General features: G+C 43.5%; 1 protein-coding gene across 36 annotated transcripts in view; it reads left to right on the top strand.

The window, feature by feature from the left end:
- Positions 1 to 17,262, top strand: part of Kcnma1 (potassium calcium-activated channel subfamily M alpha 1) — a 710,028-nt gene that overhangs the window by 684,377 nt on the left and 8,389 nt on the right. For 21 of the 36 annotated variants that reach the window (XM_021202807.2, XM_029542005.1, XM_021202798.2 and 18 more), the window contains 4 exons: positions 3,300 to 3,494; positions 5,843 to 5,961; positions 8,773 to 8,997; positions 11,308 to 11,336. In XM_021202807.2, coding sequence (XP_021058466.1) covers positions 3,300 to 3,494; positions 5,843 to 5,961; positions 8,773 to 8,997; positions 11,308 to 11,336 — 568 coding nt within the window. The remainder of the gene's footprint in view (positions 1 to 3,299; positions 3,495 to 5,842; positions 5,962 to 8,772; positions 8,998 to 11,307; positions 11,337 to 17,262) is intronic. The other 15 variants (XM_021202810.2, XM_021202821.2, XM_021202818.2 and 12 more) reach the window with 1 other exon arrangement.

The following is a 17,262-nucleotide window of genomic DNA, read 5'->3' as shown; positions in this document are numbered from 1 at the left end:
TTTTCCAATATGAATGCCTCTTTTATTTCTTTCAAACTGACTAGAACCTCCAGTGCAATTTAAGATGGAAGTCATGAAAGGAGTTCCTTTTGATCCTAATTATAAAAGGAAAACATCTGCCCTATATGCTCCTTAGTACATTGGGGTTTTTTGTTGTTGTTGTTTTTCTTCTTCTTTTCACATGTATGTATGTATGTATGTGAATATGAATATATATATAATGAATTTTAGTCAGGTCTATTCTCCTCTTCTCATTTCTCTGTCCCACTGAAACTCCTTGTCTCAGTCGTTCTCAGTTCTACTTTTCCATGTTCATTTTGTCTGTGGTCCACTCAGTTTAATTAGAGTTTCTTACCTAAGCCTGAGTTGGAGGATATTTACTAGAACAAGGAAATTTGCCTGTGGCTACACTACTGATGAAAATGATAGCCTTTCCTCCAACAGTATTTAATTGCCAATCATTCCTCCAGGAGGGGTGGGGTCTCACTGGCTCCTTCCCCTATTCATGATGAAATATTATTTAACCCAATTTTGTGTAGTTCTTGTGCAGATGACCACAGCTTTCATAAGTAAGCGCATTGACCATGTCACATCTAGAAAGCTTTGTCCTTTTTTATTCCCTGAGCCTCGGAGGAGTGTTACAGTTGTCCCAGTCAGACCGCATCACTCTCCCATCTCAGAGGAGTGTTACAGTTGTCCCAGTCAGACCGCATCATGCTACCGTTGCTTACTCTCTGGTGACTACCTACCCAATCAAACAGATTCTTCTGCATTTTATCTTGAAAACTGTTTCCTTCTGAAAGAAAAAATGGGGTTATGAATGTTTGTCATCTGTGTGCCTATGGTTGGAATTATCTCTTGGCCATTGGTCTAGAATGGTAATTGGAACACAGAGGCACCTGAAAGTAGTTTTGTGTCCAGCTCTCCCTTATTCACTATGGTAGGTAGGACTTGGTAGGATATTCCCCTGCTTCTGAGGGTGGGGTATCAGACTATAGGGAAAACATTGGGAAATGTTAATATGCCTATAGTCAATGTAATCAGTCTCCAGGATGTAGTCTACAGGGCCTTCCCTGTGTTCTTCCTTAGTCTAGATCAGCAATTCTTAATCTGTGCGTCACAATCCCTTCAGAGTCATAAGGCATATCAGATATCTACATTATGATTCATAACAGTAGCAAAATAACAGCTATGATGTGGCAACAAAGATAATTTTATGGTTGGGGGGGTCACAACAACATGAGCAACTGTATTAAAGGGTCCCAGCAATTAGTATGGCTGAGAACCACTGGTCTAGAGAGATCGTGGGCACTGAGGCTGACAGAGGTAAGAGGTTCAAGGATGAAGGACAATAACGGCCCTCCAGCTTCTAGGACAGAAACTGCAACAAGAAAGAACAGTTAAGAGATATTTGGGGATGAGAGTGACTGTCTTCTGTCATCAACAACAGTCCCAGTGTATTTGGGATCAGGTCAGACATGTTTACCAGCACTTCCTGGGTCCTGAGTTTCTCAGTCCTTCAGGTGCTAAGAATTGGGAATCCTATATATGCTCTGATATTCAATTTTATGTGTGATGACACTGAGATCAAAAAGGTCCAGAACTCTCTAAGGCTACACCTTCTGGGAAAAGCATTCCACTATGAGATCCCGATTGAAAAATAACCAAAAACAACAACAACAACAACAAAAACAAAAACAACTCTGAGGATTTGGTAATTATGCAAATACTGCCTTGCCTCTGTGAGCCCAAGCATCAACTCTGACTCTACAGAGACAATAAAATGCAAAGACTGGGCTGCTACCCAAAGGAGGGCAGTCCCTGAGACTCCAGCCCCCTTACCCATCCCATATGCATCAGCTCCCTTGGGTATCCCGACCTCTGCTTGTTCACACCAGGGAACAGCTGAACAATGAGCATACATTCTCAGCTGGATAGACTGCGTGTAACTTTTCCAGGCGTTCTTGGCAGTCAGAATTCTATGTGCTCTTTGGTTGAGAACATAATCTTAATCTTAATAACCATACTGATTTGAGTGACTACAAACACTGATGCCCAGGACAGGATGACACAAAGCTAGTGACAGAGTGGGAGGAGCCCTCATCCCAGTCTGCTTTGTTCTCAGTGACCCGTTGTCAGGTAAATTCTCAAAAAAGTTGTAGTCAGAATGCACTGTCTTTTCTAATGCACTCAAGAGGCACATAGAACTCCGAAAGCCATAGCCAGGATTGGGTTTGATTTTATTGAGTTGCTTTCTTCTCATGGAGGAAAATGGAACATACCACCTTTACCTGGTGTTTTCTTACACTCGGCTGGGCAACTTGTGCCGTTTTAAGGTATTTTTTTTTTTTAGAACTTAATTAATATTTTTAAAGCCCCCATTGCCTTCTTCCAGACAGGAATGCTACTGTATTCCAGGTGGGAGAGAAATGTACATGTAGGAGAAAGTTCTTTAACCACCCATATTTGCCTCAGACAGCTGAGGCTATTTGCAAAAAAAAATCCAAGACATGCACACTCAGCTATTCAGCTCATAGATTTATGCAGCTGGTTGATTGGCGAGGCCTTCTGGGTCCAGCCATTGTCAAAGCCTATGATAAATGGCTGAGTGTGTGGCATCCTAGATTCCCTGGGCATCTCATTCCATAGAGAAGGAAGTTGTGCCATTTGTGGGTGGCCTCCTAACATAGAGGTGACAGGCTCTCAGAGGTTGCTGTTCTCTGGGTAGCAGCCCAGGCATGCTGCATTTATTTTTGTCTCCAGTGTCAGAGTTGATGTTTAGGCTGACAGAGGCAAGGTCGTATTTGTATACCTGCCAATAGTAGGGTTTTTTTTCTGGGGGGGGCGGTGTGCATTATCCTTTCAAGAAGAATCCTCTGAAAAGAATTTTTTTTAAAGATTTATTTATTTATTATATGTAAGTACACTGTAGCTGTCTTCAGACACTCCAGAAGAGGGAGTCAGATCTTGTTACGGATGGTTATGAGCCACCATGTGGTTGCTGGCATTTGAACTCTGAACCTTTGGAAGAGCAGTTGGGTGCTCTTACCCACTAAGCCATCTCACCAGCCCCTGAAAAGAATTTTGAAGTAAGGCTTCCATAGTAGAAGCAGTGGGAGAGAAAAGACTGAAAGGATTGGAGGCTGCCCCCATCTTTTCCCTCCCCACAGACAAGTATTCAAAAGGACAGACCAGAATCATTCATGGGAGATACCAAGAAAAGTTGTAATTTGGGCATCGATTGTGGTGATTTTCAGGTGATGGCTTAAGACTGCTTCTCTTCTACCTTCTCTCTCCAGACATACTTCAATGACAATATCCTCACCTTAATACGGACCCTGGTGACAGGAGGAGCCACACCGGAGCTCGAGGCTCTAATAGCTGAGGAGAATGCACTTCGAGGAGGTTACAGCACTCCGCAGACACTGGCCAACAGGGACCGTTGCCGAGTGGCCCAGTTAGCCCTGTTGGATGGGCCCTTTGCAGACTTAGGGGTGAGTCTACACAGCTCAGATAACCCCCCCAAGTCCAGTGTCTGTAGCAAGTGTGATCTGAATGGACTGTGTTGGATGGTGACAAGCTAGGCATCTGCGTGTCTCTCTTCCACTGTCATAGACTAAAGAGATGGAATTTATGGAGCCTTAGTTACCAGGTCCCACACTTTATACAGAGGTCTTCCTGCAAATTCACCTACCAGATCTTTGATGTGGTTGCGCTCTGGCAACCAAGGCACAGGACATTTACACTAAGGCACCATGGCTTCGATGCCAAGGGCCTTTCCTCTACTGCTACCTTCCTTGGGTAATTTCATCACAGAGATGGAAGGGGCAGGTGCTAACAAAACACAGCCAAGTTTCGTAAGCATTTTAGTAGGGTCTTGATAACTCAGCCACTCAGCTTTGATTCCACCTGAGCATGGGGATTCTTGGTCCCAAACCCTGGTACCATAGTTTTGTATCTGTATACTGTTGACACACACACAAAAAAAATCAGAGCTCTCATCTTAAAGGGGAGTAAGAGATAGTTTATTCTGGAGCCATTTGGAGGGAGCACGGCTAAGGAACACATCTTTACATACTGCAAATTCCTTGTTTCCACATGAAGACAGTTTCAGGAAATTGTATAGTTTTACAGAACCAAGAAAACCAGAAATTGAGGCAGCTTTAAAATCCATCAGTAGATATACCAGAAGTAGAGACTGCAGGCTGAGAGATTTCCTATAGGCCCTGGATCCTGTCTGGTAACGTTTTTTAACTTTTGGGCTGGTGGCACTTAGTGGTCTGCTAATTAATCGATTTTGAAATATTTGTATTCATCACAAGATGTTAGTTCCAACAGAGAGCACTTCTGACGGGACAGAGGGTGGCTGTTCTAGAGGGCTAGAACCAGCCCAAAGGCAATGAATGAGCTTCTAGGCTTGCAGCGTTCTAACCTTGCCAGTGTACTGAAGTTCTGAGCAGTCGCTGGTCTCTATAGACAGACACAGCTTCATTTAAGGATATTTTGTTCATAGTACCATCCAGGCACTGGTGGGTTTTGAAGCATCAAGGCCATCATGCATATCCAGCACCATTAGCCAAAGTGGCAGGGTCTCAACTGGCACCCCTCGATGTCTTGATGTCTCTAATGGGTCTTAGGGTTTCTGAGTCTGGACCCAGCCACTCTTTCCCAGGCTTCCTTTAGTGGAGGGGAGGACAGCCTCTGTGTACTCCCTTGGGTCAGGCACTTTGGGAAAAGTCTCACCTTGAATTTTATTCCAAATTAACCTAAAGAAGGAATTTTAGGAGTGGAACCATGAGTCTTGGGGATATTTAAACTTATTGCACACACACAAAAAATAGTTTTCCCCAGAATGTCCCATTATGGAGAATGTCTTGCTTTGTAACACATCAATGCCTGCTTGTAGGCTAGGACCTACATTAATCTGGGGCCATTTTAACAGGAATTCCATAATCAGTGGCTCTTTTTTTATTACTTGAATCAGACTTGTGTTCTCAACAATCGTAAGATGTTAGAACCTTTTTAGTCTAATATGATGCCCATCATCCTGATTCCAGCTATAGCAAAGACAAATCCAGTCAGTCCCTCTGTTCCTATTTAATTCACTCCGTCATGCCATTCTGAAATAAAGTCCACTTGGAGTCATGTGTCTGCATGAAGCCCAGAATTTTTTGTTTATTTCCAAACAAGAACAGTGTTTTCACCTTGTGCACCTTGAGAGTCGAGCCCCAGAAATTGGGGTGTGGTCGTGAACCGATTAGTACCTTGAATCCCAGTTATCTCGCCTGCAGACTCCCACATCCTCATTCCCCTAGACATCTCGGAGGTCTGCAAATTGTGCTTTTCACACAGTCCTCATCTGAAAGAGTCTTCTCGCCGCAGGACTTGCAGGGGTCTCTTTTATTCTTGCAGTGGTTTTCATTATCACTTGGGCAGTTTTGACATCCCGGTCCCATCACAGTGGACACAGCCGAGTTGGGGGAGAAATAGAATCCTTGCTTTGTAGGGTTCCTTTCTTCTCTCTAGCTATACAATTGAGACCTTCCAGTGTCACACACAACACACACACACCAACACACCTCAGGTAAAGGAAAGACAGAGGTTTGTTTGAGCTACAGACAGACCTGTGGGGGCACCAGAGGAAGGTCCTATGGTTGTCAGATCCCCAAAGTGAAAGTAGAGAGGGTCCAGGTTGTTAGCCACACTGACATCTTCAGCCACAGTCTCTTGGCATAGACCCTCCAGCTCCAGAGACAAGGACACAAGCTTCTCTTTCCCCCAGACCTTGATTCCCAGGCAAATCAAAACTGATGTTTCTCTCACTCCCTTTGTTGTCTCCCAGGATGGTGGTTGTTATGGTGATCTGTTCTGCAAAGCTCTGAAAACATATAACATGCTTTGTTTTGGAATTTACCGGCTGAGAGATGCCCACCTCAGCACCCCCAGCCAGTGTACAAAGAGGTGAGTGTGTCTTCCCACCCTGCCATCCCACCTGAATGTAATGGTACCGAGGCCTTTTCTTTTCTTTTCTTTTCTTTTCTTTTCTTTTCTTTTCTTTTCTTTTCTTTTCTTTTCTTTTCTTTTCTTTTCTTTTCTTTTCTTTCTTTCTTTCTTTCTTTCTTTCTTTCTTTCTTTCTTTTTTTTTGAGGCAGGGTTTCTCTGTGTAGCCCTGGCTATCCTGGAACTCACTTTGTAGACCAGGCAGGCTGGCCTCTCAGAAATCTGCCTGCCTCTGCCTCCCGAGTGCTGGGATTAAAGGCGTGCGCCACCACCGCCTGGCTTCCAAGCCTTTTCTTGTCTCCTCCAGGCAAACATCTCTGTGTGCGTGTCTTCAACATGCTGCATGTCTGCAGCAAATCTAATACTGAGCTGAGGACTTAGGAGAAACATTTTTTTTTTAATTACTAATAGTGCGTGTGAAGCCACTGAGGGAAGAACTTGTGCTTTGTAAAGCAGTTCCCTTACCATTCTAGAAGGCAGAACCTCAAGTTCTCGTTCCATGCATACCTTCCTTGTTTCCTGATGTGTTTCCTATAGCTGATACTTTTGCTTCATATATTTTGTAATTGACTCACTCTTTAATATATATTCAATTCTGTGGGTTTTTTTTCTGATATGACTTCATTTAGTAAACTCATGGCAAGAAAAACATTAAGGATGCATCTTAGAATTATTCAAACCTATGCGTTTGTATAGTATACTCTAAGAAAGAGGGCCATAGAGGTATTTCTCAGATCTATAGATTACAATTATCTGAAGGGTTAAAATAAAAATACTGTGATTACAGTAATTTCAGGTGTGTATAAGAAAAGGCATTTGTGCACATTTGAAATTATATAACAATGTTTATATATTTAATTCTTGGGAATTACAGTGCTTAGCCAGAGCTAAAAATTGTTGCAGACTTGCAGGGTAATGAGTGTAGGGGAATAAAGGGAGTGGGGGAAAACCCGAGTCCCACCAGAGTTCCTGTGCTCTGGGCAGGCAGACGTGGGAGGACAGTGGCATGCTTTCCACGCAACCCCGGTGGGTGTCTGGCTGAGGGAAGCCACGGAACCCCAGCTCGCTTGGGTGGACAAGGGGCAGTCCGAGGTCTCTGGGCTCCAAGGAGGCCAGAGATAACAGGTTCTCCATCTTGGGCATCCCAGACACAGTTGGATACTGTGGAAGAGCTGAGAACAAGATGGGGCCCCTGGAGGTGGTTTGGTCATTCCCAGGGCCGAAGAGAGGACAGGGCTGGGGGAGAAGGGGGCACTGGGTGGTTCCCATGTGGGCAAGAATCCTTGGTCTGGTCCATGGCTGGAGCACAGGTAGGCCTTCGGGTGGGATGTTAGATGTGGTTCTTTAGGGGAAAGCCTATCCCATCTTTTTTTTTTTTTTTTCCATCTTTTAAGCACTGCCTGTGGGCCTTGATGAGCAGAGACAGTCTATGGTTTTAGAGCTTTATTGTAGAAAGGCAGGGAGAAAAAGAGAAGGTGGAAAGAGAGAGAGAGGGAGAGAGAGAGAGAGAGAGAGAGAGAGAGAGAGAGAGAGAGAGAGAGAGAGAGAGGCGGGCCATGGCCATGTGGAGAGAGGGGGGAAGGGAGAGAGAGAAGGGGGGCTAGAGATGAAAGTAAGAAAGGTGAGAGCTTAAGGAGAGAGAGGAGGGGGCCAAGCAGCCCCTTTTATAGTGGGCTGGGCTACCTTGCTGTTGCCAGGAAACTGTGGGGAGGAGCATACCTGGCTATAGTTAGGTAACTGTGGGCATGGAGTCTAGCTAGAATGCCAGAAACTTGGGGCTTTATCTGCGTGACTTATAGTCACAGAATTATGCAGTTGGGGGCACTGTGGTGTCAGGCACTGGTCTCTGGAAATACGGCTCACTGTTCTGTCCCTTGTAGAGCTTTTTACTGAGGCTCTACTGGGTCTCCGGAGCAAGCCTCATTCAACCAAAACAGGCTGCCTTTCACGGTCCCATACAGACTAATGTATTTCTGTACCTCGGTAAGTGGGAGATTCACCTACAGTTTCCAAAGACCAAATTACCCTGGGGCTTGTAGATGCAATAGATCAGGGAGTCAGGCTGCTAAAAAATTTTCCCTTTTGTTTTTAGTTTGTTCATTTGTTCCTTCCCTTTTTCCTTCTTTTCAGTGCTAGGGAATGAACCTATGGCTTCTCGCATGCAAGGCAAATGCTCCACCACTGAGTTATATCCCTGGGACCAACAACCAGCACTTTTCCTGAGGTTCCTGGGAGTCTCTGAGACCATACTTTGAGATCCGTTGCAGCAGAGGCAGTGTGCTGATGGTCATTGTAGTGGTGGTGGTGTCAGCCAGAGAACCCCTGATCTAATCAGCAGAGGGCTGGTCAGGTCAAGCTCTCATAACTAGGGAGCCGTTTTGTTAAAGAGGTGCTAGGTGTGACAAACAGAGACCCTGTGGTGTGTATCTGTGACAGTCAAGACATTCTAGAATGGAAGTTACAGCGCAATGGTGGGACTGTCATGAACTTGACCCTTGTACATTTGGCCCATGTGAATGATGGTATGGCTTTTTCCATCACCAGCTCTAACCTTGCACCTCTGCCAGCCCTTTCTAGCTGCCAGGTTGAGTTAAACAGGAAGATTGCCTTTAATTTGGAAGCAAATTTGAGGCGACTGGAACAAGTACATCATTCAGTTCCTCAGATAGATTGAAGCGGTCAGGCAATTAGTTCTTTTAGGTTACAGGAGAGAGAGTCCAGTGGGGGTGCCTGCTTGACTCACCCTGCAATGCCTTTGCTTTCTCTGTCTAGGTACGTCATCACCAATCCCCCCTACGAGTTTGAGCTCGTACCGACAGATCTGATCTTCTGCCTGATGCAGTTTGACCACAACGCTGGCCAATCCCGGGCCAGCCTGTCTCATTCCTCCCACTCCTCACAGTCGTCCAGTAAGAAGAGCTCCTCCGTCCACTCCATCCCGTCCACAGCAAATCGGCCGAACCGGCCCAAGTCCAGGGAGTCCCGCGACAAACAGAAGTACGTTCAGGAAGAGCGGCTTTGATATGTGTAGCCACCGGCACCCGTGTGTGAAACTGTATCTGCTACTCATTTCCCCAGTTGGTATTCCAACAGAGTAACTTTCCTGCTCCCTATAGTCCCCTCTTTTTTTTTTTTTTTCTTTTCTTCTTCTTTTTTTTTTTTTTTTTACACATTTTGCATATGTATGATAGTGTGCATGTTGGTTGTCATTTTTATTTCACCACCATAAAACCCTTGAGCGCAACAGCAAATAAGCAGACGGACCAAAAGTTATTTATGCTTCTAGGGGGAGAAAAGCAACCTAAAGGCACCCTCCAGACATAAATAGCTCAGTGCAGGGATGAGTTCCCAGGTTAGAAGGGAGCACCTGAGAGTTAGGCAAAGTAGGTTATTCTGATTTATCAGGGTCATCGGAATGCTTTGGGTTTTGCTTTTTTCTTTTCATTTTTTTTGTTTGTTTTCTCTCTCTCTGTTTTTCTACACACACAATAAGTTAGCACACAGTCGTTTGAAACTAGCAACCAAAAGCAATGAAAACGCATTGATCGTTTCCACTCGGGGCTGAGGTATCGCAAAACATTTGAAAAGCTTTCCAAGTGTGCGCAAAAGATGATTAAGTATCTGCTTGTTGTGAGAGAGCATCAGAGATTTTTTTTTTTTTAACTTATTCACCAAAGCCTTTTTGTCTCAGAGCTAGCGTCTTTCAGGTGTTTAAGTGAATGTTTCTAACTTTAATGCAGAGAGAAAAACAGGTTTCCACTCCTGGATGTATCAAGTCTTAGTCATTTCATTTACCTGAAAAGAGGTTTGATCACATATTAAACTGTTGTTCTGTCTCCTTATGCTGCCATAGGGATAGCTAGTCTTTTTCTTTCACTTTTGACATTTGGGATGAAAAGCCATATGTATCATAAATATCAGATGTAAGTCATTAAGAACTGCCTTCCTGGGACTTTTACATCCTTTAAAAGGTGAATCACTTACCTTATGTACAGAATAAATAACACTCAGAAAAGAGCAAGTATTTTTCCATGCATCCTCAAGGGACCTTTTTACTCCCCTTTGTTTGACTAACGAGGGCCCCGATGCCAAGTAAAATTCAGGCTGGGGCAATGGTAGAGCAGGAAGGAGACAGACCCAGTGATAGATAATGGTTTCTTGTAGGAGCTGATGTGCTCAATAAATCAGAACGTAGGAGGATAGAGCCACAGTTGACTCAAGAAAGACAAAAGCTAGCGACCACATTTAAATTGCTGGCACAGCTGCATGATGTTCTGTCCCAAAGCAGAAGGCTGGCAAGAAAGGTCTAACATAGGTAACCCTTCTAAATGTACAGCCAATTCCTATAGGCAGATGAGAGACAGGGGAGAGAGCGTCTCCCTTCATTTCAAGATGGGAAGGAGGAGGCTGCAACAATAAGCCAAACACATTGCAGTAGTTAATTTCTTTCTTTTGTTTCCTTTCCTTTTCTTTCTTTCTTTCTTTCTTTCTTTTTTTTTTAAAAATCTGTTATTCATCAAGGGAGAGAAGATACATAGATACCTTTTTCCCCATATGCAACTATCAGGTGTTTTATGCATGCAAGTTATGTTTTAAGAACATAGGAGTTCTGAAGAATTGGCCAACTTTACCATAACCAAATTCTGGTATGGGTAGACTAGCCTTGGGCTCATGTGAACTTATTTGAGATATTTATTTAGAAATCCACTGATAGAACAGGGGGGTTGAAAGGAGGGGGGAAGTCTGTCATCTCTTTAGCATCTCTTTTTAAAAGGTGTTTTTATGGTGAGTGTTTTGGGTTTAGATTTTTGACCCCCTGCCCCCTCCAGCATGATGGTTTTGAAGATTTGCTTGCTGTGTGATTGACAAGCACTTTTACTGACAAAAAATGGTGAGGCTCTGTCAGAACCTCCACCTCCCCCCACACCAAAGACAGGGGCAGTGCAGTATTCCAACCAGCAATGGGTGGGGAGTCATTGTATACATGTAAATTCAAAAGTCCTGTGAGTGGAAGTATTTTTTTTTCAAATTATTTTTGTCCTTATGTATTTGATTTATATATGACATCTAGCTATCTCTTTATATATATATATATATATATATATATATATATATATATATATATATATATACATGTCCCCTAGTTTTGGATCATAAGAGATCTTCATGCATTCTTTGCAAAGGAGGTCATGAGGTTACGCCTTCAGAACATTGATAACTGTAAGAATGTGCCAGTTAAAGTGCTCAACAGGAAATGACAGTTTCAAAGCATTGTAAAACTCACATAGCTTACTTCTCTCTCTAAAGTGCAACAAGGATGACTAGAATGGGCCAAGGTATGACAATTACTGGTTCTGCATGACCTAGCCACTGCCGGGGGTTTTCTTCTATAACGTTGTCCTTGTGAAACTTTTGTGGAATTAAAAAAAAAGGAGTTACAAATTTTATTCTGTTATTGTTTATTTTTATTTAAATTGTTCTGTTTGTGGTTCTCTTTCATTTGTTTTGCTTCTCCACCCTCTCCCTTTCTCCTCATCTTCCTTTTTCCCTCCCTCCTTCTTTTTCTTCCTCCACTTTCTCAATTGCTCAGCGCAATGAGGCTGTGCTGCTGCTATGGCTAGATCCCTTAGAGTTTGTTTTGGTGTTCTTGGGGGTTGGGTAATCTGGGGGTAACTTCTCTCCATCTGGCTTGCCTTCAAATCTGCACGTGGCCTCCCTGCCCACCTTGGTACCTTGCCCCAAGTCCGAAAGCATTTTCCCATTGAGAAACCCAGCTCCTTCCACTGGCCCCATCACCACTGCCCAAACCCAGCCCCAACTGGTCTGTCCACATCTCTGTATTGATCCTGGCGAGACCCACCAAATCGAACAATGATGCCGGTTGATAGATGTTTTTGTAAGACATTCACAGCTATTCCATTTGGCAAATGTGTTTCTCTGTTAATAGTTGACCCTCCTTTGGTCTGTAGGAGGAGGGTTATTAGTGGCAAGTGCATTGGTCTGTTTTCCTGTTTGATCAGTAGGAACCAAAGTCAAAGCTGTTGAGCCCCCGTGAATCCACTTGAGAGCACATGCCCAGTTCTGAGGGGGCTGATGACTCAGTCTGAACAGAACTCACACGTGTCTCCTACCACCTGCCATTCAGACATTTGTTAAATCCCAACCACAAATGGGGCAGACAGATGCCAATCCAACGTGTCTTTTTAATGCAATTGATTAGTGGCTCCAGTAGATGAGACTGTAACTGACTGGAATGCGAACAGACTGTGACATGAGATGAAATCCGTGAGTTTTCTCTGGACTTTGGGCACATAATCCCCACTGGATAATTACAGATCATTGAGAATTGATCAGAGGTGACTACTGATATATCTGGTGGCAACGGGATCATAGTGACCTCTCTTATTAGCTGAAACTTTTATATTATACTCTTCTTAATAGAGTGAAGACATTCCTCCACCATTTGCCATTTGACTCGAAATTCCCTCTTTCAGGAGAAGAGAGGCTCCCTTAGGAAGAGGCACACGGGTTCTTCATGCATTGTCTCTGCCCTACTTTTTCCTTGCCCAAACTACAAACAAACAAGGAATGTTAGAAAGTGAGAGAACACTGTGAAAAGAAAAACACACACATTTTATAAAAATGACAGCTTGGAGCTTGGTGATTTCCCCAGTTCTGGAAGAGAAGCAGTTTGTGAGCCATTCAGTTTGCTTTGGTCAGGCTTTGGAAAGGGCCAATGTTAACTGAGTTTGGAGAGTGTGAGGAAAAGCTTTGTGCCAGCTGTGGAATTATTAACATCCCTAGAAGCTGCTATTGGGGTCCTTCTCAAATCCAGTTGAAAGAGACCATTGCACTTTCCAGTCTCCACTATATTTTGGAGATGTTTCCAATTCCATTATGAAATTAAGGCTTATGACACAGGATAGTAAAGTAGATACACACAACACATATTTGAAATCATTTTCACATTTTAAACTCTCTTATAATTTATCTGTGTCCCCTTGGTTTATTCTTGGAAAAGTGGTCATTAATGCCTGAGGTGTTAACACAGCTGATTTGCTGGTGTCAGACTCGGAGCCAGATTCTGTTTCTAAGCCGGGGGCGGGGGGAACAAGCCCTGTGAGCTTAGGGACTAGAGAGACTGACTATGCCTGTTGGCAACATTACTGAGATCCTAGGTGACCAGAGGAACCTTTGACTGACTGTCTTTCAGCATGGGGAATGCCTTAAAGGTGTCTATATCCCAATAGAGACAATTATATCAACCTTCCAGGTTCCTATAGCAACAGGCTCCTTGAAGAACAAGAAAGTACAGAAACTTCTGGGAGCAAAAGATAAGACAGGGTACAAATCAATTTCTCCACCAGCTTCCATCAGCCAATCCCTGCTTTGTCATAATATGATAAGGGAGTAGCTGTAGGCATCTGTCACTGAGCTGGATAAGTATCTCCCATAAGGAGACTGCACATGGAAGTGAGCAGAAGAAACTCCATTACCTAAGAGGCCATAGTATCCTCAGGGTTTGGCTGGATGCAAGGATGGACAGTCAGAGTGGTCCATTACAGAGAAATGAGATAAAAGGAAACTTGTCAGTGTCTGTTAGAAACTATGCATATGTTTCAGAATGGCTATGTTCTGCTGAGGTAGAAGAAGAGGAGGCCGGATGCATAGTTTTGCCTGGGAGGCATCTGGTTTTGTAAGTGTAGGAAGTTTGCCACACTGCCTATCAGAAATGTAATCCAGGAAACCACATAGAGTTGCCCTTACAGGTTGGAGCTCTTTGTAACTATTGCTGTCTCGTCCTCAGTATCCAAATGGGATCTTTCCTTTCCATGCCTTTGCTCTCAAAGCCTCAGTTTGTGGTGCTACGGAGAGCCAGTTATTCCAAGTGCCTTTACTGCGTTATCAGCTCCCCACTTCAGCAGTCTTCTCCGAGGAGTAGTTATATGAAAAGGCTAATGCCCACAACACTGACCAACCACAGTGCCAACAAAAGTCCCGTGTTCACAGTGCAATGGTTTCTCCCTCCACTTTGGGAGCTTTGGGTAATCCAGCCCTTCTTTACCATAATAACTCTCTAAACCCTTGTTCTAAACCCATCATTTCCTTATCCTGGCAATTGAAGATGCAGGTGGTTTTCCCAAGGGGCAGGACATCCATCAAATGAAAACTGGCATCAGAAACAAAGGACCCACTGCCTCCCAACCCTGAACTCCCCAGTATAACACCATATTACCCCTTACTCCAATTCACCTTCCAGGCAAAGACTACCCACAAGATCCTTCTGAGTCACCTCTATGGCCACAATCTACATTCTTCAGGCTAGCCCCCAATTTATACACCTCGGGTCTCTGCTTCTGGCTCCTCCATTGAAGAAGTTCATTTGCAAATACTACATTCAGAAGGTGTCACCCACGCCTACATCATATTTATACCAATTCTAACCTTAAAGCTAATGCCTAAGGCAGCCATCACTGGTACTCTGCTCAGCAAGTTACATCTGTAAACACATTTAATTCTCATGATCAAACCAGATGTAGGGTTTGTTAGAATCTTCACACAACAGATATGGAACATGAAGAACGCCAAAGTCTTCACACTAATCTTAGTCATTGCAATACAGTGCCTGAATCATGAACAAACTTAGCAAATATTATTTGCTGACCATGTAGCTGAATGTGTAGTAAGTCATTGAAACCTGCTCCATTGACATAGCCAACAAGATTAGGAAGGTTATTTTCTCAGCCCTATTCTATAGACGATGAATAACAATAAGATACTTTGCATATCCTTTTCAGAGCACATAGTATGTGAGAGATCCAGGCACACTTGACACTGGTCCACAAGCTAGTGCCATTTCATTGCCCCTCCCCCCCCACTCCACATAGTGTGTCCAGAGTGTGCGTAATGGCTTAGTTGGCCCACTGTGTGACACTCACAATAGTGTAGCTGTCATTTTTACCTCCAGTTATTTTCTCAATTTTATTTTGTTATGCCAGCCTGCTCACCACATATAGGAACATGTCAGTTTCTTCCTGTCTCTAACTGCCTTATGACAGGTCACACAGTGTCCTCAGAATGAGGTTATCATGTATATATTAACCACAAGAAGTTTATGAACAAACAGGGGTATTTTATTTTGTTTTGTTTTGTATTTTGATTTTGAGTCTGGTACCAAGAAGACCCCCAGAGATCGTAGAACCTCTTGTCTCAGGTATGAAATAAGGCCACAGAGAACAGAAATAAGCCAAGCATGGGAGTAGAGTTGCCTTAACCACTTCAGTACTTATTAGAATTCCTAGTTTGAGTCCTCCTTCTAGCGTTCAGTTTTGTACTTATTCATTGCCACAGCTTTGTCTTTAAATGGCAAGATTCTGTGTGCCATATTGCCCCCATCTTACCTAAAGGACATTCCACAGAAGCCTAGTGACTGCTTACCATTAAAATATAACCCCTCTGATACTGGTTGGGAAACCTTTGTCCCCCCAAATTTTAGACAATGTCCAGAGCATCTCTCTAGTTTGATTTCCTCAACATCTTACTTGACCATGCCTCCAAAGCATAGGCATTGAGACACTGGAATTAAACAGTGTCCTGTCAGGAACAATGAGAACCTCACCTCTCGATGAGGAGGTGTTTGCCTTCAACCCTTTCTTTGCTTGAAGCTGCATTCTCAAACCACGTGGGATAGACTGCCTAGGTTTTCTCTTTTGGAAAAGAAATTTAAAGAGAAAGGAGCTTAAATGAGTCCAATAAATGTTGTCTTTCCTACAGGCCGTTGGAGGACATTGATACTCTTTCTGCGGTGAAAGGTCAAAATACCTGCTTTGAGTTGAACTGTAAATACTAAATTCTCAACAATTATTCTCAGCAACAGTTGTAAAAATTTCAGCAAATTGCAGCTGTTTGGTTTTTTTCACCCAAAACGCACCCTCCTTTCCATCAGTGAGACTTACTCTTCTTACCTGGCACTTACAACCCAGCACTAAATCCCTTCAGCAAAATCGTTCCGGGTAACGTTCAGCCAAGAGCCAAGGGCAGCTTGGGCCAACAGCATAAACACCAGGCTCCTCTCTGAGAGCCTTCTCTGCACATAAGCTGTTTGAGGAAGTCATAGTTGGAAATTGTTTCAGAGACCTGGCAATGCTTTTAAAACATGATAACTACCATCCTTTACTCTTCTCTGAAAGGGTTAGTGTAATCGTAGATCACAAAAAAATTGGTTTCCACAAATGCATAATGGTTCATCTATGTCACACTTGAACTAAATGGTTTTTTAAATGGAGCTGAAATTATTTTGATGTGTACACAGTCCCAGATTTCTATACAACCTTTTTTAACCAGCCCATCAGGAGTCTTGCCTCTAAAGCCTCATTAATAATTCAGATGTGCTGATGACTTTAAAAGATCTATGGAATTGAAGCTCAGGGAAAGCAGGAAAAAAAAAAAAAGGAAAACCTCTGCTTGACAAAAAGATAAATGAATGTAGAAAGAAGCTGTAGGAGGCTGGCAAGCTGTAGATCATCTCAGAACAGATTGTAACTTTATCATTCTGTCAGGGCGAATAATTTAAAGCACTTAATCAGTTAGCTTCACCATGAGGATGCAGCATTATGAATTCCTCTTGGCCAATCTGTTCAAATCAAAGTGAACTTCATTGTAATCGGTGAGAGAGCCAGGGCAGGAGGGATCACAGAGAGGAGCACAGAAGAGGTAGGAAGTGTCCTGAGGGCTAACCTGGGCTCTTGAAACTTCCTAGGGCTTTTCCCTGGCCCCAGAGGAAGCCATATTGACAAGCCAGGGCATGAGATGGTGGAAAAAGCAGAGTGATCAAGAATTCATCACAGATGCTTAACGTTTATGAGCTAACACACACACACACACACACACACACACACACACACACACATAGTCACATGCACAGGCATGCACATAGAAAGCTGGGCAATCATTTTAACAGGTAGGTCCACAACCAGGCACAAGGCAGATGCAAACGGTTTTATAAGCAATAAAACAAACAAACAAACAAACCAAACAGAAGCAAGAGGGATCATCATCTCTTGGGCAGTGAATATGTTTGAAAGTTGCTTTACTTCCCTAAGCCACTGTAATGAAGCCTACAATGCGCCCATGCTAGATGTTCTACTGCCCAGTTGCTTCACATGGCTCATTTTGCAGATAATGTCAGTTCTGGAAAGAGGCATACAATAGAGTTAGACCCTGGAAAACAGCACAGGCTAGCTAAGAGGTTGCTCCTCTGCA

Source organism: Mus pahari, chromosome 8 (genome assembly GCF_900095145.1).
Source record: "Mus pahari chromosome 8, PAHARI_EIJ_v1.1, whole genome shotgun sequence".
Taxonomy (NCBI): Eukaryota; Metazoa; Chordata; class Mammalia; order Rodentia; family Muridae; genus Mus; species Mus pahari.
Note: the sequence above shows the minus strand (reverse complement) of the source record. Positions and strands in the feature narration are given on the sequence as shown.